General features: G+C 38.6%; 2 protein-coding genes across 2 annotated transcripts; one reads left to right on the forward strand and one right to left on the reverse strand.

The window, feature by feature from the left end:
- The first annotated feature begins 3,383 nt into the window (after window positions 1-3,383).
- Window positions 3,384-7,965, forward strand: LOC113650693 (interferon-induced protein 44-like). The gene is made up of 8 exons (XM_047802871.1): window positions 3,384-3,407; window positions 3,630-3,691; window positions 4,146-4,179; window positions 5,466-5,658; window positions 6,031-6,174; window positions 6,516-6,687; window positions 6,964-7,064; window positions 7,173-7,965. Exons 2-8 carry the CDS (start codon window positions 3,646-3,648, stop codon window positions 7,350-7,352), a joined length of 870 nt encoding a protein of 289 aa, XP_047658827.1. The 5' UTR covers window positions 3,384-3,407; window positions 3,630-3,645; the 3' UTR covers window positions 7,353-7,965.
- Window positions 7,966-18,106: 10,141 nt separating this feature from the next.
- On the reverse strand, window positions 18,107-22,130 carry LOC113650706 (interferon-induced protein 44-like). The gene is made up of 8 exons (XM_047802881.1): window positions 22,110-22,130; window positions 21,972-22,027; window positions 21,866-21,899; window positions 21,417-21,612; window positions 20,689-20,838; window positions 19,382-19,547; window positions 18,916-19,014; window positions 18,107-18,399 (listed from the first exon to the last, which is right to left on the reverse strand). Exons 2-8 carry the CDS (start codon window positions 22,012-22,014, stop codon window positions 18,230-18,232), a joined length of 858 nt encoding a protein of 285 aa, XP_047658837.1. The 5' UTR covers window positions 22,015-22,027; window positions 22,110-22,130; the 3' UTR covers window positions 18,107-18,229.
- Window positions 22,131-24,233: the final 2,103 nt, after the last annotated feature.

The following is a 24,233-nucleotide window of genomic DNA, read 5'->3' on the forward strand; positions in this document are numbered from 1 at the left end:
TGTTTGTGTGTGTGTGTGTGTGTGTGTGTGTGTGTGTGTGTGTGTGTGTGTGTGTGTGTGTGTGTGTGTGTGTGTGTCATACAGGGTATTCACCTAAAAGTACTAAACTGTGGTTGTATTTATCTATCTAGTTTTCATACACATTTAAAGTGACAGACAAGATGAAGAGACCCATATGCAGGACGATGCAGGATGAGTCAGGTTAAGGGGATTTACTAACAGTCTTTGCAAACACAGGACAAGAGCAGGATGAGCAATCAATACAATCCAAGAAGACCGAGTTCTGGATAGTATGAAATAAAAGAGTTCACAAACTCTCACAATAATGCTGGTGTTCTGAAAAGGTCTCAAACAAAAGAAAAAGAAAATCTGGATTTTGGAGTTAGTTGAATCAATGTTAAAATGATAAACTTATTTTACAATAGACATACTTTTTGTTTTTTGTGTGAAAAGAGGGTGGATGGTGGCAGTGGGGCTCATTCGGTGCTCAGCACCCCTAAAGCTCAGACCCTAGAATCGCCCCTGTTCAAATTCATTGTGTAAGTCTTTGCATGTGCCCAGACTCATTTCAACTTTCATGCCATTACTCCATATGCACTTTGTACTTAATATCTTTCCATTTGCACTTTGTACTGTATACCACACTACCTCGTCTGAGTTCAGTACATGGGGGCAAAAACAAGTGTTGCGTTTATTATTTTGTTCAGTGTAGATTCAATTGAAAGTGAAAGCTTTACTTCCCTGGACTTTAGCATCCACTTTTTAAAATATAGTTATCAATCTCTTCACATTAATCACATGGTTTCCAGGAATACTGAGTGTGTGCTGCTTTCTCAGCTGCACTTTTACTGCATAATGGTTTAATGCTGGTCTTGTATTAATGTAAAGACCTTAGTACCTACAGCCTACTGTTTATACACTACACTGTACAATGACAGAGACCACAGGAAAAAGGCCAGGCTGGTTCGAGCCAACAGGAAAACTTATGTAACAACTGTTAATGGAGGAATTACAGCTCACACACACACACACACACACACACAAGCACACACGCACACACATACTCACAAGCACACACACACACACACACGCACAAGCACACTCAAGCACACACACACAAATACACAAACAGACGCACACACACACACACACACACGTACACACACACACACACACACACACACACACACACACACACACACACACACACACACACACACACACACACACCTATCAGGTAGTAATGAGCTGCAGCTACTGATGTTTGACACTCAAAAGGAAGAGAGCAAAGGCAAAGTTGTGGCATTATTTAATATTTAAAAATTTGAACATAAATAACTTTTGTTAATTGTAGAATCTTATTAATGGCTAATCAGCTAAACTGTCTGTTTGTGCAGGACCAACATAAAGTAGATCTATTATTGAATTTATTATACCGTTACTAATTACATGTTATGTAAACCATAAAGATACAGAATATTTTACTTGTTCTAGCAATTATTCTATTATATTTAAGTTTATAAATCAGTTAAAGTAATACTACACTGATGTATTAAGATATTTTACTCTTGTTTGTCAATGGGGTTTGAGGATGTTTTCTTCATTGCATCAGCAGCGATGTGCACAATCTTCATTGCATCAGCAGCGATGTGCACAGTCTGATCAAGTGCCTTGAGAATCAGAAGATCCATGTCATCATCTGTGTCAATCTCCTCATGGTAGTTCTTCACAGGAAATATGTGATTCATGGGAATCCCAAGTCGATGACTACACACCTGCATCTGAAACAAATACAAATGTACAGTGTACTTAGTCTGACTTCGCCTTCATTCACCTTATCTCACTCCATTCAAGATCTCTCCAGTCCAATAAACTGCTTAAACACTCTACACCTGGGTCAACATGGTGGATCGTGGCAATCCTATCCTGAACAAGAGGCCATGGGGTAAAACATCATCAACTCTCTTTAATGCCGGCTCTTCTCTTCTCCCTTTTGGTGCTAAATTCTTTTTCTTGGCCAAACAGGATTACTTTCTCCATCCTTGATGGAACAATCGACTCTCACACCGAGATCCAGAGTTTAAATCCTAATCTCAACAAGCAAACACCATCTCACTCTCTTCCTGCACCATCCATTCCACATTGCCTTAAATTAAACCCATTTAATTCTCTAGAACTGGGTCTGTGGTCTGTTCCCTGGTAGTTGGCAGGTAGTTGTTTGTGACTAGAAATTGTACTTACCTTTGAACCTTTTAATATTAATACAGGGGTTTTCAAACTAGGGGTCATGGCCCATGTGGGGTGGCTTGATTTACAAACATCATCTCAGGAGACATTCACAATTTATATTTTGTATCATTTCTTTATTTTACAAGTAAATATTATGAACAACACAACAAGCCACATTTAAATGAAGAGTGTTGAGGCTAGTTTAATGTTTTATACTTTTCACTTCCTATGTTTTATCATGTTTATTTGGCTTCAACCAGTCAAACTGTGCTTTAATTACAAACATGGCCATACTATTGCTATAGTGAAATATATATATAAACATTTATAGGAAGTTTTACACCTGCCTTGCCCTGTTCTCTTCCTCCTGCTCCACCTTCTCACTGTTTATCTTATACAAAAGGTGACACCACTCTTGTGAGTAAAAAGTGAAAGAAGGCTGACTTGTGTCTTGGAGCTCACTGATTCACTACAACCTTGAATAGTAAAGATGTACATGCATGTTTAGCTAATCAGCATGAGCAACACATCAGACCTCCTTCTAATTATCATACTTCATCCCAAAAAATTCAGTGTCGGAGCTGTGCGTCATTGTCTTTTAGTGCTTCTTTTAATATCATTGATTATTGAACAATAAATGTCTTTTTTTTATTACTTAATGTTATTCAGTCAATAAATACAGAAGGAAAATCAGTCTCTTGTATTCTCCTGTAAAAAATACAGTGTATTGCTGTAGACATTACAGTTTACCGCTGTAACATGAGGTGGCGTAACAGCAGGACACTGTATTTGTGTATTTATTCAACACATACATTCTTGGGTACAGTTCATTTACAAATCTGGTGTCACTAGTATTTTCCCAAACTGAAGAATTATGGGTTTGTTGTGCTTTGAAAGTGGGCACCTGCATTATTATGCTATTATATTATGATCACATAAGGGGCAAAAAGTGATCTTTAAATGACATTAATTTTTTCTGGAACAATATATCATTCAGAGAAAGTAGTTGTCGTGACAGACCTAATGTGTAATCGAATAACAAACAGGAGAAGAGATGTTTCATCATGCGGGAAGTGAAACTGTACATATAGTCATGTCTGTGCCATATGATCCATTAAAACACCTCCCAAGTAGGTGCCAGTAAACAGACACACAGCATCTCAGCACAACACTCCAAGGTAAGTGAGACTTCTATTTTTGTCCAATGTTAATATCAATGCAAACGATTTTATTCCCTTATTACAAAATATTATAGTGCACATTATTATTATTATTATTATTATTATTATTATTATTATTATTAGTAGTAGTAGTAGTAGTAGTAGTAGTAGTAGTAGTAGTATTAGTAGTATTATTATTATTATTAGACAGTCCAGTTCATAACAGAAGTATTCTGACAGGATTGTGTAACAGAGAATGGGATCCAGTAATTCCACTCCGACTCAACATCCTCCCTCACGAGGTGAGTTATTTTTTGTAAAAAGTGACTTTAAAAATAAAATTAATCTGAGAGAACAATGAAGAACTTCATCCACACCATAAAGATATTATTACTCTGTACGAAGACTTGAACGTGTAACATGAATTAGATCCTGTTATTATTTCTTTATTGATGAGTGATAACCTGCAGATAACCGTTTTCAATCTTGGTTTTTAAACATAATGTAAGCTGAAAATGATCAAACATGTGAGTCTGTGAGTGTGGAGTTCTATTTAAAATCATTCATTTTAATTCCACTTACTTTCATTTAAATTAATTCCATTTAACAAGTTTTAAAAGAAAAGATCTCAGGTGCTGAACAAACTTAAAATGTAAACAAATTTGACAAATTTAAAAAAGTTATATTTTTGGTAAAACTTTTTTCAGAATGAAGGTTTTGATTAAATCTGACATTTATTGATGTTCTTGCATTTAGAATTCCAGAGGCCTTGGAGACCAACAGATTGGAGGTAAGACTTAATAAATCAGTTGTGACTAGTGGTGTTAATATGAGAAGCACATTGTCTGCGTTTATGCCGATTTTTTAGACATACAGGCTGTAGATATAAATATAAAAATTAATATAACTAAATAAATATATACTGCTGTAGTATTTATATATATTTATGTTTTCATATAAGAAAATTAGCCCCCCCCACACCCCCCCACACCCCAGAAATTAGCCAACTACAATGTTTAGTTATTACTAAGGCTATATTTGGTGCAACACCCGTTTTCTTTCACCAAGTTACACAAAAACAAAAGTATTCATGTAATAATTAAACATTTCTAGCAGATAATCTATAATCTTGATTAATTTTCTACAATAGCAGCTCAGACAGTAGGTCAGAGGTTTACATTAAAGCTCTCATTCTAATATATTATCATTTCTGTAGTAGCTCATTCAGTAAAGTAAATAAAAAAATAAATGACACGTTTTACACTGTGAGAAATGCCTCAGGAGTTTAGTTCTGCTTTCTGTTCTTTACACAACCTGCATTTTTGGTTTTAAACTTGAAAAAGCTGGTGACTAAATGACAATGTAGTGAACCTTATTACAGAATAACATATACTTATTTCATGGATTGTTACTTATTCCATGTGTCAATTACAAAGAGAAACACAGAATATTCATTGCAGTGAAATGTTTGGTAGCACATTAAACATCACAACATTAAACAACATCTTAGCATGTTGAAATTTATTGAATTTTATCAATTATACAGTAACAGCTACAACAACAACAATTAGGAATTGCTCATTAGGAGTAGGGATAGAGATAAAGTATTTTATAAAGTATTCTCTCTTTTTTATTTGTATAGTGCTTTTAAAAATTCCCAGTTGTCTCAAAGCAGCTTTAGGAAAGTATAGAAACAGGAAAGAGAGAAAAAAGAAATTCATATGTATATATATACATATATATATATATATATATATATATATATATATATATATATATATATATATATATGAATTTCTTTTATCTGTCTATATATATACATATATATATTATATATATATATATTATATACTATATATATATATATATATATACATATATGAATTTCTTTTTTCTCTTTCTCCTGTTTCTATACTTTCCTAAAGCTGCTTTGAGACAACTGGGAATTTTTAAAAGCACTATACAAATAAAAAAGAGAGAAAACCTCACAAGAGACGGTGGTAGGCACAGTCTGGCCATTCAGAGTGTCACTGATTATTTCAGTATGTGCATAAAACTCTTTCTGCTGATTCCTAGTGAAAAAGATGAACTACTGCGTTATGTGAATGAATTCAAACCCAGCTGTGAGGTCCTGAGGATCATGTTGTATGGACCGGTTGGTGCTGGGAAATCATCCTTCATCAACTCGGTCCAGAGAATCATATTAGGCCGCAATGCCATGAGCGCTCTGGAAAACTCCTCACGTCAAGGAACAAGCTTCACAAAAAATGTAAGCAGCAACCAATTACTATGTACAGAGACAATCACAAGATATTATTTCAAATAATAACCTTGAATTAAGTTTCCAATAATTCTAATTACTAGACTTTTGCTTTTTTATTCCTGAAAACTGTGTTAACTGTAAGAACATTATAAATATACAAAGACCCAGAAGTAGAAGCATGACCCCGTGGGATTAAAATTCTGGCGACGGCTCCTTCTGATTAGCGCCGTTACCTTAATCTAAAGTAAATTTGGTTTAATGTTGATCAGTATTTACAGCAGATTAGAATTATACACACTTGCTTCCTGCTTCTCACTCCTAATTACTACAGATATTAAAAATTAAAGACAACATCTAACATGTCTAAATGGACTTTAGTTTACCATTCACACGCTGAAGAAGGGCAGAGGTGAGCATTATCATCTAGAGATTGTGGACATCATGGGGATTGAACCGTTAGAAGGAATCAAATGTGCCGACATCATCAGTGCTTTAGAGGGACATATTTTAGATGAGTACACGGTAAGTACATCTATATTCTGGTCATTACTATATACAGTAATAATGCCATTTCTAATGCTATTTTTTTCTAATGTTAATATTATGTTTAATTTTACTTCACTGATAGTATTTACAGCTATCTATCTATCTATCTATCTATCTATCTATCTATCTATCTATCTATCTATCTATCTATCTATTTATCCTATAAATAAATAAAACTGTACAGTTTTATTTAAAGTTTAAACAAAGAAATCGCATATTACTACAGTGAGGGTTAGGATTTTATTGTAAAACACTAAATTGTCTTTATTGTTATAATCAGATTCTTCATTAATTTATAACTAACTTTTTTGTTGTAGTTTAATCCTGTGAAAGCCATATCTAATGTTGACCCAAAATACAACAAGGACCCAACTTTGAGTGATAAAGTTCACTGTCTGGTGTGTGTTCTGCCTGCGGACTCAGTCTCAAGAATGGAAGATGATGTCTTTCAAAAAATGAAGCGTGTTAGAGCTCATGCTAGCCTGCTTGGTAAAATAAATGATTAATTTGAATGATTTTCCTTGTTTTTCCTGCTCAAGCTTGGTCCTGAACCTATAATTGCTGGCATGTTATCAAATTTTTAATTGTTTTGAGACAATGCAATAACAAAATGAAATCTACAAATATTGTTCTTAATTACATAGTAGCTAGAAACACATGTAACCCATGTATATTTGAGTGTTCAGGGTTTAACTAGAGCAGAAACACAAGAAACCAAGCTTAAAAATTATTACAATGTTAAAGAATTCAATTTTCATTTTGTAGGAATCCCTCAAGTTATTGTCATGACCCAAGCGGATAAAGCGTGTGAGCTGGTTAACCAGGATTTAAAGAAAATCTACTACAGCAGGAAGATCAAAGACAAGGTGTGTGTATGTGTGTGTGTTTCTATGTGTGTGTTTATACAGTATGTGTGTGTGCGTGTGTGTGTATGTATTTCAATATAGAACACATGCTGATCTTTATTTCCTCAGGTAGCGGAGTGCAGTGATAATGTGGGCATCCCACCAAACGCCATCTACCCTGTAAAGAATTGCGCTGAATCCATCACCCAAGAACCAGACACTGATGTGCTCATCCTCACGGCACTCAGAGATATTTTACATTTTGCCAATGATTATGTGGAACGAGAGATGAAAAAAGAAGAGTCATGAGAGATATACAAATAAAGTAAGATGTTGAATAATCTTCAAGAATTTATAGCTTAGCGTAGAAAATAGTCAGTAATAATAAAAATGCATTGATATTAAAAGTATAGTAGACAGAGCCCAGTAGAAGTGCCCAATACAGGGTTCTTCAGAAAAAATTAAGTCTAGAGAACCATCGCTTACCTATAAAACTAAGGAAAATGTCGTTTCAGTAAGAGACAATGTTAAAAGATAGCTGATATAAGAATAAGAAAAGTTGAAGGAATAGTTGTCATTTTCATAATAATCACTAAACATTTGGTTTCATTTAACAATATGGCCTCAATACTTCCTTTTTATCGCCACAATTTTGTGTTACAATGAAATTTCATTAAGCTGCAACTTAATTCAAAATAATTGCTGTTGTTCTGTCTAAATGTTGCAATTTGTGCTGAGCTGTGAGCAAAATTCAAGTAGACTCTCACTTCATCTTTTAAAAAACAGGGCCACCATCTCTCTTTCACTTCATTGGTAAAATAAGAGATAAGAGACACTGCCGCAAACAGCCGTCCAAACGTTTCAATTGTGTACCGCAACAGCTATATATGGTTAAAATGACAATAAAAGCTTCTTGACTTGACTCTTGAATTTTGCATTATATTACATCCTCAATATGGTCACCATGATAGGGCCTTAATGACACAATGTGCTTACATAAAACTGATAAGTTCCTTAAATTTGCGTTTCCATCCTGCTGACAAAGGGAAAGTGTAACAAAGTGCCAAGAGAACGAGTTTCACTTCAGCCATGCCACTTCCAGCATAATCATTATACGTACCTTTCTTACATCGTTACCAAACCAATGAGGATAAAGGTGTGGTATATTTTGTTTCACTTCTTAAAAAATTCATTTTTTTTCCTCATAGAATTTATTCACATAGCATCATATTTAATAAATTATGTATTAAGAAAGGGTTAGTTGCAGTATTTCTGCAGGAGAACTGTTAAATTCAGTTATGAAATATCTATAATAGTAAACTATGCCATGATTACCAATTTACTGTAGATAATTTGCCTTTTTTTATTTGCACAATAATCTAAAACTGTAGAACACATAAAACAATAAATAACTGCAATTGACACTAGGGGACATTTATTCATGTCCATATTTTCTGTACATACACATGTTCAACATTGAGTTATAATAGGCTTTAGAAATTAGTATGGAATGATATAACTAAGATATACATTATATGTGCTATAATATAAATTTTCCTGGGTACTAGTTGGGCTAATATAACTTTCTTACTTATATTTAGATTGAGGAGAAATTGATAATTGTGTTTTGGCCCTGACCGGACAGAGGTGGGGAACAAACCCGGGTCACTAGCAGGAGAACTAGCAAATCACTCACTGTACAAAGTTCCAGACCCAACTGCAGGATAGAACACACATGGTTTATTGGAAACATAAAAACCTGCCATCATAAATAGACCAAAATACAATAGTAAATAAATTCAAATATACTCACAAGAATCAAAAAGGGCATCACAGATAAACACACTAGTAAATAATAAACTAGGAATAGTAAAGTAAAGCAGAAACCTGACACAGAGAACAACATTCAAACATCAACTAAAGTTAACCAAAGTCTCAGCAAAAACAAGTGAAACTCAAAATGTAGATATACAATATAGGACTGATAATCAGGAGAACATGAGGAACAGGTGACAAGAGCAACAATGTTTTAGGGCCACTATTTCCTTCCACACATCCTTCCTTGACTATTGCCCCATTGCACTCACACCCATTGTAATGAAGTGTTTAGAGAACACGTGTTTCTCATCATGAGTCACATCAAGACGGTGCTGCCACCTTCATTGGACCCCATGCAGTTTGCATGTCGTTTAAACCACTCTACAGACGATGCCATTGCCACGACCCTCCATGTGGCCCTCAAGCATCTGAAAATGTACACCGACGTACCCTCTGTAAATTTTAGTTTATTGCAATAGACATCTGTATATTATGTTCATAGTACATATATACTCATTTGTATATTATATTCATAGAACATACATATCTGTAAATTACTGTTTATAGTAATAGCCATATATTTTATTACAGCACATATCCTTCTGTAAATCTGTATATTGTTCATAGTATGCACACAACTGTAAATCACTCCATATTACCACTTACTTAACTTATTTAAATCTTGTACAAGCTGTATATCCTGCACTTACTACTATTGCACTCTGGTTAGACCTAAACAGAGGTGGGAAGTAAAGGAGTAAAAATACTTTGTTACTGTACTTAAATAAATTTTTCTGGTATCAGTACTTTACTCCACTATTTATTTTTCTGACAACTTTTTACTTTTACTCATTACATTTGTACACAAATCGGCGTCAAAAAGGAAACTAATCGGCGTCAAAAAGGATTCCTGGCGAATGCGTTGTGAATTGTGTCACCCAGAGGGGGTTCTAGCCCTTTATTAGGGGGGCTTCAGCCCCCTGTCTGTAATCTCAGCCACCCTAAAACTATAAGGATCATTTTTACTTTCATAAATAAACAATAAAAATGACGTTAAAATGCTGGACATGTCGTCGATGGGAAAGAAAATTATTTATCAGTTTGATCCAAGAGCGATTTTTTTTACTTTGCTTTTACACGCGTGTGTTGTAGTCTGTCAAAAGTGCGTCTTCAGCTGTCTGCTTTATTTGAACGGAGAAGCACAGGTACGCGCAGCGTGCACGCGCAGTCAGAGCTGGAGGCGTTTATCTATAACGTTAATCAGCGGAAAGACGCAAAGACGGCAACCAAAAGCAGTGAAATGTCACTATTCTTATTACCAGAGTTACGACCGGGTCTAGGTCAGACCGTAACATACAGGTAAAAATGAAAATCAGCACAAAAATTAAAAAGAGAAAAGAAAATAACAGAACGTGGCATGACAGTTTCCTTCTTGTATTTATTTTATTTAGGTGGTGACAGCTTCAGAAGTCAGAATAAATAAAACTCCCTCTAACTCAACAAGTACAACTCCGTTAACCTGATCCAAAGAAAAGAAAAGAAAGTACATGTCCTTCCCTCGCTCCCTATCTAGCCGAAAACAATAATAAACTGAATAACAAAACTGGCACCGACTTCCTACAAACCACTAAATAGTGTGTATTTACAAGGTCCACATATAACCATATTTACAAAATCTACATGGAGAACACATAAACGAGGCAGAAAACACAAAATGACTAAGTCAACCCACAAGTTCGACAATACACCGTGCTTTGCACAACGGGGTCCCTTTCACTTTCGCCGACGTTTTTTAAATGTCCACCTGAAATTCGCAGCCAGCCAATAGCACGACAAAGAGGCGGGGAATAGCGTGTCATGTGATGATTGTTCAATGGCATGCAGGCAGATACGTGACGTAATTGGAGGGGCTGAAACAATAACCAGACACCGAAAGACACCCAGTCACCAGTGACAGTCACAAAAATAATAAGCAAAATTCAAAAACATACAAAGGCGTAACACCAGAGTTGTCATATAATATATAATATAGAACTCTTCTTGTTTTAAGTTCTCACTGAGGGCTAAACCCCCTACAGATGAAACCCTAGAACTGCCCCTGGTGTCAACCCAAAAAACACAAAGTGCTTAATTTAATCAGCATTAATTTTGTCATTTGTAAAACATCACAATAATTTTGAGTTGTTTTCAAGGACAGAGCTGGAATCTCCCTACAGTTTGGGATATGGCCTTAGTGATACACTCGGTATACATTATATTTCCAAAAGTATTGGGTCACCTGACCTTTCCTGCTATATGTGGTTGTTTTCTGATCTCATCCCTTCTGAACACCTTTGGGATGAATGTGAACGCTGACTCCATCCTACCTCACCTACATTAGTGCCTGCCTTTCCTAACACTCTTGTGGCTGATGAACACAAATATCCATCAGCACACTCCAAAATGGTGACATGGTGACGTGACATACGGCTAAGTACGGTGACCCATACTCAGAATTTATTCTCTGCATTTAACCCATCCAAAGTGCACACACACAGCAGTGAACACACACACCGTGAACACACACCCGGAGCAGTGGGCAGCCATTTATGCTGCGGCGCCCGGGGAGCAGTTGGGGGGTTCGGTGCCTTGCTCAAGGGCACCTCAGTCGTTGCCGGCCCGAGACTCGAACCCAATGATATATACATGTACATATATATATATATATATATATAAAACATAACGTCCAGTTACCAGCATACTTCACTTTAACTTGAGTAAAATAGTGTAGTCACTACTTTTAAAAATGAGTATCTGTACTTCTACTTGAGTAAAGGATGTGTGAACTTTTGCCACCTCTGCCCTGCTGTAACCCTTTCTCACTGTACCACACACACACACACACACACACACACACACACACACACACACACACACACACACACACACACACACACACACACGCACACAAACAAGCACTCACATGCACAAACCCTGATAACCTTTCTTGAAAGAGTGTGATTTACTGGAAATTGAAAGTGTTTTGTTGATCAGATTTGCAACAAAAAATACGTTAGTTGCAAAGACACCAAACAGATCAGGTCATGTGGTTTTACTTCTTATCCAGGTAATGAGCTGCAGCTACTGATATTTGACAATCAGAAGTAAGAGGGCAAAGTTGTAATTTTTTTTAATATTTAAAAGTTTGAACATAAATGCATTTGTTAATTGTAGAATATTTTTAATCTACAGGGTTTTGGGGAGGGATGTGCTAGCCAAGTGGTTAAGGTGCTAGACTACCAATCAGAAGGTTGTGAGTTTGATGTCCATGTCCACCAAGCTGCCTCTGCTGGACCCCTTAGCAAGGCCCTTAACCCTCATTTGTTCAGTTGTGTAAAATGAGATAAAAATGTAAGTTTTTGGAGCTCTGGATAAGGACATCTGCTAAATGCTTTAAATGTAAATTAATCAATGGTTAATCAGCTAAAATGTCTGTTTGTGCTGACAGTCTGGCTGCTTTTATTATCATTGATTAAAATATTCTTGTAGATAGACTTTTTTGCTTTGATTCATGACTGACTAACTATAAATGTAACTGTAAATATAACTTCTCCACATACAAATAGGTTAGGGTTAGGGTTAGGGTTAGTTTTCTGATAATGTTGCAGAATTTCTGAACAGAGTACAATGTTCTTTTCACACACACACACACACACACACACACACACACACACACACACACACACACACACTCAACACCCCACCCCTCACCCCACACACACTCTCTTTCTCTCTCATTCACACACACATAGAAGCCTTGACCTTAGTTTAGCCCCCTCCCCACCATAGCAGGACCATGAAAGCAGTTGTAAGAAACATTCGGCTGGGGGGGTTCCTGTTTTGTGATAACGTTCAAGGCTGCTTTTCTAGACTAGCATTAAGCTCTGCACAGTTCTGTAACATCGAGGAATATGTAAAAGACAGTTACTTCTTTTGAGTAATCTTGAGCATCTAAACAGCTAAAAGTATCAACGGTATTTTTTAGGCTCTTTATTTTCTAATCTGGTCATATTTTCTTGTGTGGACTTGCTGACTGTTTGAATCAATTGGTGCATGAACACGTTCTGGTTAGTCCAGAATATCCAGCAGTCAGTGTAGAAAAACACATTCTAAGATCTTATGACAACATCTCCACCCTGGTAATAAGTGTTTCTAGAGCTTCGTGTCAGATTACATATCAAAGTAACTGATACTCTCATTGTTCTGTGAAGAAACATATCATATTGAGATTCCTGTTCATGTTAAAGCAACACCTCATCCACTGAAATGACAGTGAGTGACCCGTGACTGGGGCAGATACATTTTATAAAAGCCTAGAAAGTAATTTTTTATATTCATTCAAATAAGTGCATTAGCATATTAAAAACAAAATATCCAAGTGATTGATACTGTAAGTCCATTAACAATCATCTTGATTGATAGATACAGTAAGTCCATTAGATAATTACTGACATATTATATGCACATCCCCCTTGTTTTTACAATCTTCCATATCATATTTTAACTCGTCTGTCAATTGATGGGTTGACTCAGTCTCAAGAATAGAAGATGACATTTTTGCAAAAATGAAGTGTGTTAGAGAGCTTGCAAGCCTGCTTGGTAAAATAAATGATTAATTTGAATGATTTTGCTTGTTTTTTCTTGCTCATGCTTAGTCCTGTACCTATTATTGCGAGAATGGTATAACATTTTTAATTGTTTTGAGACCCTCCATTAAACTAGTTGGGTCCTATTTTCACTTAGACTTATGGATATAAAGATCGTTTCTTTCTTTTATTTATTAAAAAAATACTTTTATTGACATTAATCCACAGAGAGGAGTGTTGATTGGTGGGCAAGTGTAATGTGTCTGTCTGTGTTTTCCCCTTGTTTCTGTCTGCCGTCTCTCCCTGATGTTAATTGTTGACCCCGCCCACCTATTTGTTACCATGGACACTAATTACATTCATTCTCTTCCCCAGGTGTTTTGTCTTAGTCCTTGTCTGTCTCTGTTTTGTGATTGGTTCTCGTTCACCATATATACTCTGTCTGTTCACTTCAATGTTGTTGGTCGTTGTTGGTGTGTGCATGTCCGTGTTCCCGTTTCCTGTTTGTTCCGCGTTGCCTGCCTGTTTGTTTGTGTTTTGTTTATTAAAAAACCTTAAACTGCGTTTGGATCCTCACCCGCTTTTGTCTCACCGTGTCAGAGCGTGACAGAACGACCAACCCCCAATGGATCCAGCAGAACTCCTGTTTTGCCTACGTCAGGAGGACGCCCCAGTTGAGGAGTACACGGAGGTATTCTTGGACCTGTGCAACGAGGTCAACTTCGATGAGAAGGCGCTCAAAGACATTTTTAAGCACGGACTAAGGGAGATCCTGCGGTATTTGATGCCGTCTACCAGAGAAATAAAGACATTCTCGGAGTTCGTCAACTTGGCGTTGCTCCTGGACGGGTCCACGCTGAGCGTGAGCACTGTAGAGACGGAAGCCGGCCGTAAGTACTTTTTGGGGGGGGCAGCAAGCATCGGGATCCGTGGGCCACAGAGTGGAATCAGCCACGGACGCCCGAATGCTCCACAGTGCCTCCGCCCAGACCAGTCCCGTGCACATCCGTGATTGAGCCAGTTCCCATGGCTACCGTACCGGCGAGCTCGGCTGAGGTCCGTGCTAACCGGCTGGTCTCCAAACTGGCGGATACCCCGATGAGGTCGGCTCGGGCGGCCGGCATCCCTAAGCCGCCAGCTGGACCAGCCGGGTCGCCGGAACCGACCGGGTCGACGGAACCTGCCGGGTCGATGGAACCTGCCGAACCGACCGGGTCGATGGAACCTGCCGAACCGACCGTGTCGACGGAACCGACCGGGTCGAAGGAACCTGCCGAACCGTCCGGGTCGACGGAACCGACCGGGCCGAAGGAACCTGCCGAACCATCCGGGTCGACGGAACCGACCGGGTCGACGGAACCTGCGGAACCGACCGGGTCGATGGAACCTGCCGAACCGGCCGGGTCGACGGAACCGACCGGGTCGACGGAACCTGCCGAACCGACCGGGTTGACGGAACCGACCGGGTCGAAGGAACCGACCGGGTCGAAGGAACCTGCCGAACCGACCGTGTCGACGGAACCGACCGGGTCGAAGGAACCTGCGGAACCGTCCGGGTCGACGGAACCGACCGGGCCGAAGGAACCTGCCGAACCATCCGGGTCGACGGAACCGACCGGGTCGACGGAACCTGCTGAACCGACCGGGTCGATGGAACCTGCCGAACCGGCCGGGTCGACGGAACCGACCGGGTCGACGGAACCTGCCGAACCGACCAGGTCGATGGAACCTGCCGAACCGACTGGGTCGACGGAACCGACCAGGTCGATGGAACCTGCCGTACCGACCGGGTCGACGGAACCGACCGGGTCGACGGAACCTGCTGAACCGACCGGGTCGACGGAACCTGCAGGGTCGACAGAACCTGCCGAACCGACCGGGTCGACGGAACCTGCAGGGTCGACAGAACCTGCCGAACCGACCGGGTCGACGGAACCTGCAGGGTCGACAGAACCTGCCGAACCGACCGGGTCGACGGAACCTGCCGAACCGACCGGGTCGACGGAACCGGCCGAGCTGACGGAACCAGCCGAATCGGCCGGGTCGACCGAAATGACTGAGTCAGAGGACGCGGTCGACATCATGACACCCAAACTACCTGAACTCTCTGCCTGGCCTGAACCTATGCATGTTTCTGTTTTCCTGTGTTTTGCTTCGCTGGACTTGCCAGCCCTTCTACCTCCTGTCCCTGTTCATAGGCCCAAAGCACCACCCTGGCTGCCAACTCCGTTCCGGTCTCTGGCTCCGCCTCCAGCACCACCCTGGTCCCCGGTCCTGCTCTGGTCTCTGGCTCCGCCTCCAGCACCACCCTGGTCTCCGGTCCTGCTCTGGTCTCGGGCTCCGCCTCCAGCACCGCCCTGGTCGCCGGTCCTGCTCTGGTCTCTGGCTCCGCCTCCAGCACCACCCTGGTCTCTGGTCCTGCTCTGGCCTCCGGCTCCGCCTCCAGCACCACCCTGGTCTCCGGTCCTGCTCTGGTCTCTGGCTCTGCCTCCGGCACCACCCTGGCCTCCTGTTCTCCCGGCGCCGCCCTGGCCTCCTGCTCTGCCGGCGCCGCCCTGGCCTCCTGTTCTCCCGGCGCCGCCCCGGCCTCCTGCTCTGCCGGCGCCGCCCCGGCCTCCGGCTCTGCCGGCGCCGCCCCGGCCTCCGGCTCTGCCGGCGCCGCCCTGGCCTCCTGTTCTCCCGGCGCCGCCTCCGGCTCGGCGGGCGCCACCACTACACGAACCCGACCCGCCCTCCCACCCTGGTTGCGCCTTCGCTCCACCCGCCTGAACTGGGTTTTGTGGACTTGGGAGCGTCTGGAAGCCGCTCGTAGGGGGGGGCTCTGTAATGTGTCTGTCTGTGTTTTCCCCTTGTTTCTGTCTGCCGTCTCTCCCTGATGTTAATTGTTGACCCCGCCCACCTATCTGTTACCATGAACACTAATTACATTCATTCTCTTCCCCAGGTGTTTTGTCTTAGTCCTTGTCTGTCTCTGTTTTGTGATTGGTTCTCATTCACCATATATACTCTGTCTGTTCACTTCAATGTTGTTGGTCGTTGTTGGTGTGTGCATGTCCGTGTTCCCGTTTCCTGTTTGTTCCGCGTTGCCTGCCTGTTTGTTTGTGTTTTGTTTATTAAAAAACCTTAAACTGCGTTTGGATCCTCACCCGCTTTTGTCTCACCGTGTCAGAGCGTGACAGCAAGACTGTTAATAAACTTTCTCTGGTGAACTGAATGAAGACGTCCCGAGCCTTCTTTGAACACAATGCAGATAAGAGTAGCAGCGGTTAGCATGAGACCGGCTACATAGGCTTCCTCAATGCAGGCGATGTAGGGGAGAGATAGTTCGAGAGCGTCACTTCAACCCTAGGCATGGCCGCATGCTAATAGTTTCTGAGCCCCACAATGGCCAAACAATTAGAAGTGGCCAAGTAAAGAGATAGGCAGAATAAAGATTCCACAAAAAACCTCAATACCTTGGCATGGAGATTCAAGAAAAAATTAGCAGTTGCCTGTGTGGGAGTGGCATGCAGCCTGAAGTCTCTAAGACATCATCAAACTTAGAACGCTAACTTCTATTCAAGCCAATTTACATTTAATTTAGTGATCACATGCTTTACCACCTCGAAGAGCTCATCAAATGCCACTGATTGCAGTGACAGTTCGAGAGAGGAATGTTCCTCCTTATCTGCATTGAGCTTCTCAGACTCCGACGCGGACAACAACATATCCTTTTCCGGGAATGGAGAAATCGACGAGTGAGCTCCCAAATCCAAATCAGAGTCGGGAAGAGGACAAGAAATAGGGAAGGACAAAAACTCTTATTTCTCTTTCGTCAACTTTATCCTGCAAACCCAATGATCAAAAGCCAAGAATGAGCACTTCCTAAAGACAAAGAAGCCGGAGCAATCAAACGTAGATGCCCTTATATGGACTTGTGGCCGTGTATTCCCTTCGTCACATGTCTTGATGCTTAAGTTAGTTAAAAACCCTTGATTTGATCTCATTGGGTTTCCCTTTACTCTCACATTTTTTTCTGCAGTCCCTCTGCACTTGTCTCTAGGAGTTTGCCTGGCTTTTACATGTTACTTTCTTTATGAGAAATCCATTCTCATCATTTGTTCACTTTCTCATCATTTGTTTACTTTTACATTTCTTTGTATGTTTTGGTTTGGTAGCTTACTGGGCTGCATGTTGACCTCTCTATTCTCCAGCCCCAGGGTCAAGCACATCTGGCATAAAACTGCCCCTTCCCTCTGGTCCTGTTCTTACATGTGTACTTCTCAAGGCCTAGCGCTATTTCTACAGGTCCTAATTGATAGCGAGTAAATAATTTCAGAAACTTTGTTCAGTAATGAAATATGATTCATTTTTTGGGCTTAAATAGTTATGTAATAACTATGAAATAGGATGATGCAGTTACTTGTAAATATAATGACATGTTTTGTGTAATCTTATTGATATTAAAAATAAGTAGGATCAAACAATTATTACTGAACATTGTATTTTATTTAATTTAAATAAAAGTACAATGTACAAAGCAAATATTAATAAATACAAACCAGGTATAATTAAAGTAGAGAGAATGATCTTAAATTACAGATTATCTGTGAAAAGATTCTTTATGTCTCTCTATAATTGCCCTTCATCCTTTGATGCTGTGATCTTTGACGTGTTGTACAGTTTTTTGCTGATTCATTTTTTTCACTATGTTGACTCTGCTCATGAGTGTAAAAGTGAAAAAAGTCATTACTCCAGTTTTTTTCAAAAGGTTTGGTTTTCCAGCTGATCATTGGCAAGATTAAAAATCTGATCAAGTGCCTTGAGGATCAGAACATCCATGTCATCAACTGTGTCAATCTCCTCGTGGTAATTCTTCACAGGGAAGATGTGGTTCATTGGAATCCCCAGTACATTACTGCACTCCTGCATCTGAAAAAAAAACAAAACAAAAAAAAAACAATAGTAACAAACCCTTTATTTAAAAGAAAGTATTAAATAGGAAAAAGAGCTGTAAAAATAAAACATTTACAAATGAGAACAAATACAGAAGAACAGAACTTTAAATTCTTAAACAGACACCTTGTGAAATTATCTAGCAAGCTTTTTATAGTTGACAGCAGTCACCTCATAATATTTCACAGGAAAATATTATTACTTATAAATATTATTTTTACTTTATATATTAATATTTAAAATAAAATGTTCACTGGACTTGGAATCTTGGAAGCCTTTATGATTTCCAGGAAGAATTTTCAGGAAGTTTTTATTAATCAATTATTTTATGGTGAGCAAAATGCTGTGAGATGGACATTTTATAAATATATAAGATAACTAATAGTGGTGCAGTCTAATTGTGTGTTTATATACAGTTAGAACATATATTTTCAATGCCACATTTTGTAATCAGTTACAGTCCTAGTATACAACTTTAAAAACACAATTACCTTTTTTTTTAATCTTCTTGCTGGTGTAGACCTTTCTTATGTCCTCTTGAACCAGTGGGCAAAGTTCATCAACTTTTGTCATGATGACTACTTGAGGCAAATCTGCAAAGTAGGATGAGGATCACTCCACAGTGTTTAATTTTTATATCACAACAATTTGTCATGATTTTTTTTATTTTATTTTTATTAATCAGTTACATTTAGTATAGAACTTATATTACCCCCCTAAGCTGTTGTAGATATAAACAGTTTATCTTACAAGCCTCTCCCTTTTTTTAAGAGGGCAAAAATTGCAGCATTTTTTCAGAAACCAGTTACAGCTAACACAGGAATCTACTTTATTAATTGTTAATCATGTCCCTGTGTGCGTTAGAATAGAAATTATTATAAGAATAAAATCTAAATCTGTGATATTACTGTCAGGGCTGCTGAACAATCAAAACCTATCTTATATTACCCCAGGACTCACTAAACTTTGAAGCCTCCTCACGAATCCGTATCATATTATCAATAACCTTTTTGTCCATGAGTGACACTTTGTTTGCATCTAGAACGTTGACCAGGCAGATGGTTGGATCAGAAACACTGGCATTGTTTTTGGAGTCTTTCTCAGAAGCAGTACGAAGAGGATTAAACTGAAAATTCGTAAAAGAATTAATCTTCAGTTCGATTTGGGTTTATTGCTACAGAAAAACAGTAATATGATACTGTTTAAACCAGGGGTCGGCAACCTAAAACACTCAACAAGCCATTTGTAGCCGTTTCCGACAGAAAAAATAGGTACCACAGGGAGCCACAAAATTCTTTTGAGATCTAAAATGAAGAGAACACTGCATATATCGTTTTTACCTTTATGGAAAGTATACAAAAACTGTAGTGTGTTGCATTTATGAAATCAATTAACTACCGAGTAAACGCAATTTTATTTCTGCAGGCAAACAAAAATATTTTGAACAGTTTGAACTAACCTTAAGAAAAAAGACGCTAGGTTGAAGGTTACTTTCAAATAAAATGTATAATTGAGTCATTCGTATTCTTGACCAGGGCTCTCAAATTTTGAAGACAGGCAAGCATGACATCTCCAAACCCTCGCTTTTTTTCATTGGATGTTGCGTTAAATCTTACCCAGATAGTGCCTTTTTCTGATTGGCTATTGTGTAGCCTATTTTTTGATTGGCTGATAAGCGTCAGGCTCGACTAAGAACTGAGACGCGCTTAAATTCCTGCGGGATTCCACAGAGACAGCAGTGCGGACTGATACATTTTGGGCGCTGCGGCTTATTAAATATATGATAGTTTTTCTGCGTGAGAATACGATGTGCGGCGGGAAATGCGTGACTGTCACTCTCAATGCGTGGCACTTGAACGCCCTGCATGACATAAAAAAATTTAACTTGCCGGCTGCAGCAAACCAAAAATGCGTCTGCTTATGTGTGTCAGATTACGCAAGTCGGCAGTTATGACGCAACACGGTTTATTTTAATGTTACAAGTGCATCATGATCTTAGAATTTAGAATTACATTTTTTTTAAAAAAACTAACAAAAATAAAAAACTTAAATTAAATATTTATTTTCCAAATCTACAGGGAGCCGCAGCAGAGAGATGAAAGTGCCACTTGCGGCTCCGGAGCCGCGGGTTGCCGACCCCTGGTTTAGACAATGTTATCATATATTTTTAAAATAACATAACCTAATATGATATACTAACAATATACATTGTAAAAAGTCTGAAAGTTATTGTTTTATCTCATGTTGTGAAAGTTGAATGTCCTCACGTTGTATCCTTCCTCAATTTGTCCCTTTATGGCTGAGATAATATCATCTACACATATGCCTGCGGTACCTTCACATTGAAGTCCCATGATATCAATGAAGACAAAAGGCAAACGGGAGCCATCCTGCCCTTTGATATGATGGGTTTTATACTGAAAGACAAAGACACAAATTGTATACCATTTATTGCAATTTTTTTTTTACTTAAGGTCAAATAATCCTGAAAATTGCTATTGATCAGTTGTTGCGCAAATTTAAGAGTCAATTCAACTGAAAAAGCTTTCTTGCTTTAAAATAACCTCACTCTGATGCTCTTGAAGCCAAATGTGAGTGCCGTGTCCTCACCTGACTACAGAACTCTACTGAGGTTGAGAACACACAAAGGTTCCTCTCACTTAGAATGAACCCCTATTCACACTAATTGTCACTATTTGAGTCTGCACATACAGCTGATTCTCGGCTCATTTGGTCTTTTAAATCATTCTTTTCAAACTGTGCAGTTCCAAATATCAAGGGTTCTGCTCTCAAGCAAAAAAGAACAGTACTTTTTTAATGCATGGGATGTAATTGAATGATCATTATCAAAAGGTCCAGGGATTGTCTCTCTTCACAATTAAAAAAAATATTAAATATTGTTGTCTATAAATGTGAGATGAGTTTAATTTAAACAAAACTGTAAAAAAAAATTGATTGAAATTTACAGTCAAGTCATTGAGCATGGTGTACTTACTACTTTTGTGAAACTGGTTCCACATGTTCCAGCAAGTGCCCCAGAGGTGATTCGCCCTTGGAAAACATTATTGACTGAATTTATAAAGCTGGACTTTCCTGCTCCGACTTCACCAACGATCAGAATCCTGACAAACTTAACATCAGTACTGCCGAGCTTAAAGTTCCTCAGTTTCTCTTCTAAAGCCTCTTTATTCCTATTACACATAAAAAGTCCCAAAAAAAAAACAAAAAACAAAACTACAATTTACTGGCAGTTAGTGATTTGAAAAAAAAAAAAACTTTTACAAATTTAAAAAATAAAAATAAAAAACTATATGTTGACATTTAAGTATAAATTTAATGTTTTGAAGACATTTGATGTTTGAAGTTTTGAGGCTGAAATTTGAGCATACAGTAAGTGCTCATAGTGTACTTAAACAAAAGCTCCATTGCTTTAATAAAACCTACCCCCAAGCCATTGTCCTCCATGGCTTATCAAATTCTGAAAAGAAAAAAAAAGAAAAGTTAAATTTTTGCAATTGTCTGTGTATAGCAAACCTGTACAAACCTGTACCTGGGTTTGAGGTTTCATCAGGTTTGCTCACAGACCCTCCCATTTTATGATCAATCCTGAGGAGAAGAGTAGAAATAGATGTTTCATGTTAGATTTTAAAAAGGAAGAAAGAAAAAAGAAATACTCACAGCTACTCACACACTGTTAGAAGAGCTTTCCAAGTCTCTGCATTTATACACACAAATACACCGACATTTAAAAGTTGACAATATTCTAACTAGCATATAAACAGAAGTTGTATATTTTCTCTATAAATGGTAAGTTATATAAATTCTAATGAGTGAATATCACTATATTTGTTTCCCAGTTGTGAAATCAAGATAAATGCAAACACATATTGATATTGATAAATGCATACACATACACACATGTTGATATTTTAATAAACTTCTGTTTAACATGCAAGAAAATTGTTGAAGACCAATTAGATAAAAGATTGATATGTTCATGTAGAGATAAGATAACAGTAAAAATAATCCCATATACAGTACAGTATACTCACGGATTATGGTTGCACAAATATGCTGCAGCTTTCAGCGGTGCCAGTTATATAGTGCCATCAGTTGGGGGCTCCTCCTCCTGGGATATTCTCATATTATTCTAGATTCTTTCAAACGGAGACATTTCCTGGAAATGGAATGTGAATATAAATTCACATGCTGTTCAAAGAACGTGGATGTTTAGTGAAATTAAGTTACTATTAATTAGGTTACTGTTATTATCACTATTACACTGAAAAAAAAATGAAACATGGCTGTTGTTGGTTCAGAGAATATAAATAAATTTGAATTATATAATTATCTTAAGTTTGTGCATTAAAATAAAAATATTTGTTTTGATAAAATTATAAAAATGTACACAATTCTCTTACGTTAAATGAATGAAACAAAGTTGTGTTGCTTCTGCAGTACCGCACGTTGATCAGCAGATGGAGCTATATCTGCACATGCACAGATAGAACGCATATGGTTCAATTTTCTCTTCTGAATAACACCATTTTGTGCAGTTCGTTTTGTGTTCATGCAGAGACACAGGTAAGATACTTTACTTATTTGCATTTATATTGAGATTTTCAAAGATTAGAATTGTGAATTACAGGTTACATAATTTCCAGATGTATTTCACGTGTGTAATTTATTTAGTTTTCACATTATTATGTCACTCTGCATTCCGTTTTTGTTCCTATGTAATATTTTCCACTTTTTGCACTTTGATACAATATAAATTATATCATAAAAAAACATTTATTTTATTTTTTTTTATTGTTAATTAGTAGCAGTTTCCCCATTTATGTTTAAACAGATGGCCAGGGTTAGCATGAAGTGTTCAAAGATTTGCCTTTCATTAGTGAATTTAAGAAAAGATGTCCAGCCCTCTATAATGAGCGAGAAGTAAGTCTCTGTAACGTCAGCTATTATTACTTATATGGTTGTTGTAATTTGGAAATTTGAAGGATTATTCACGTTTATTTGGTTGGTACATTTGTGGTAATGTATGTGATCTGTAAATGTAGGTGAAGACAATACTGTTAGTATATTATAACACTGTAAGGACTGTCACAAATGTACTGTAACACTAACTATAGTGATTTGTTGTTTTAAAACTGTATTTGGTGTCTGTGGAATTCAGTAAGATTACAACGATTACTTTGGTGCCCAAATTCATGAGTCAGCTTGATCATTTCTAAACTCAGCTCATCAGTGTTTTCAGAAAGAAAGGAGGAGCAGCAGGACAGAAGATCAACAACATCCTGTCAGTTATGGATCAGGTATGTTCACTAAACTCTTCATTTTAGATCTGCCAATATTTCTCTCTCTTTCAGTTATTATAAACTCAGCCTCACGTTATGAAACCATGTTTTATCTCTGAATTAAAACGCTAAAGGTAATAATGGTCGAGGTAAGATAAATAATGGTTGAATGAACTTTTTTCCTCTAAAGCCTGGCATATATCTGAGTTCAAATGCAAAAACTTCTATAAGCCACCTTAGAGAAAAGAAGGTGGATTTAGAGAGTATTGCACCTGAACTGGGGGCTCGGTGGCTTAGTGGTTAGCACGTTCGTCTCACCTTGTGTGTGTGGAGTTTGCATGTTCTCCCCGTGCCTCGGGGGTTTCCTCCGGGTACTCCAGGTTCCTCCCCCAGTCCAAAGACATGCATGGTAGGTTGATTGGCATCTCTGGAAAATTGTCCGTAGTGTGTGAGTGAATGAGAGTGTGTGTGTGTGCCCTGCGATGGGTTGGCACTCCGTCCAGGGTGTATCC

This window comes from Tachysurus fulvidraco, chromosome 18 (genome assembly GCF_022655615.1).
Source record: "Tachysurus fulvidraco isolate hzauxx_2018 chromosome 18, HZAU_PFXX_2.0, whole genome shotgun sequence".
NCBI lineage: Eukaryota > Metazoa > Chordata > Actinopteri > Siluriformes > Bagridae > Tachysurus > Tachysurus fulvidraco.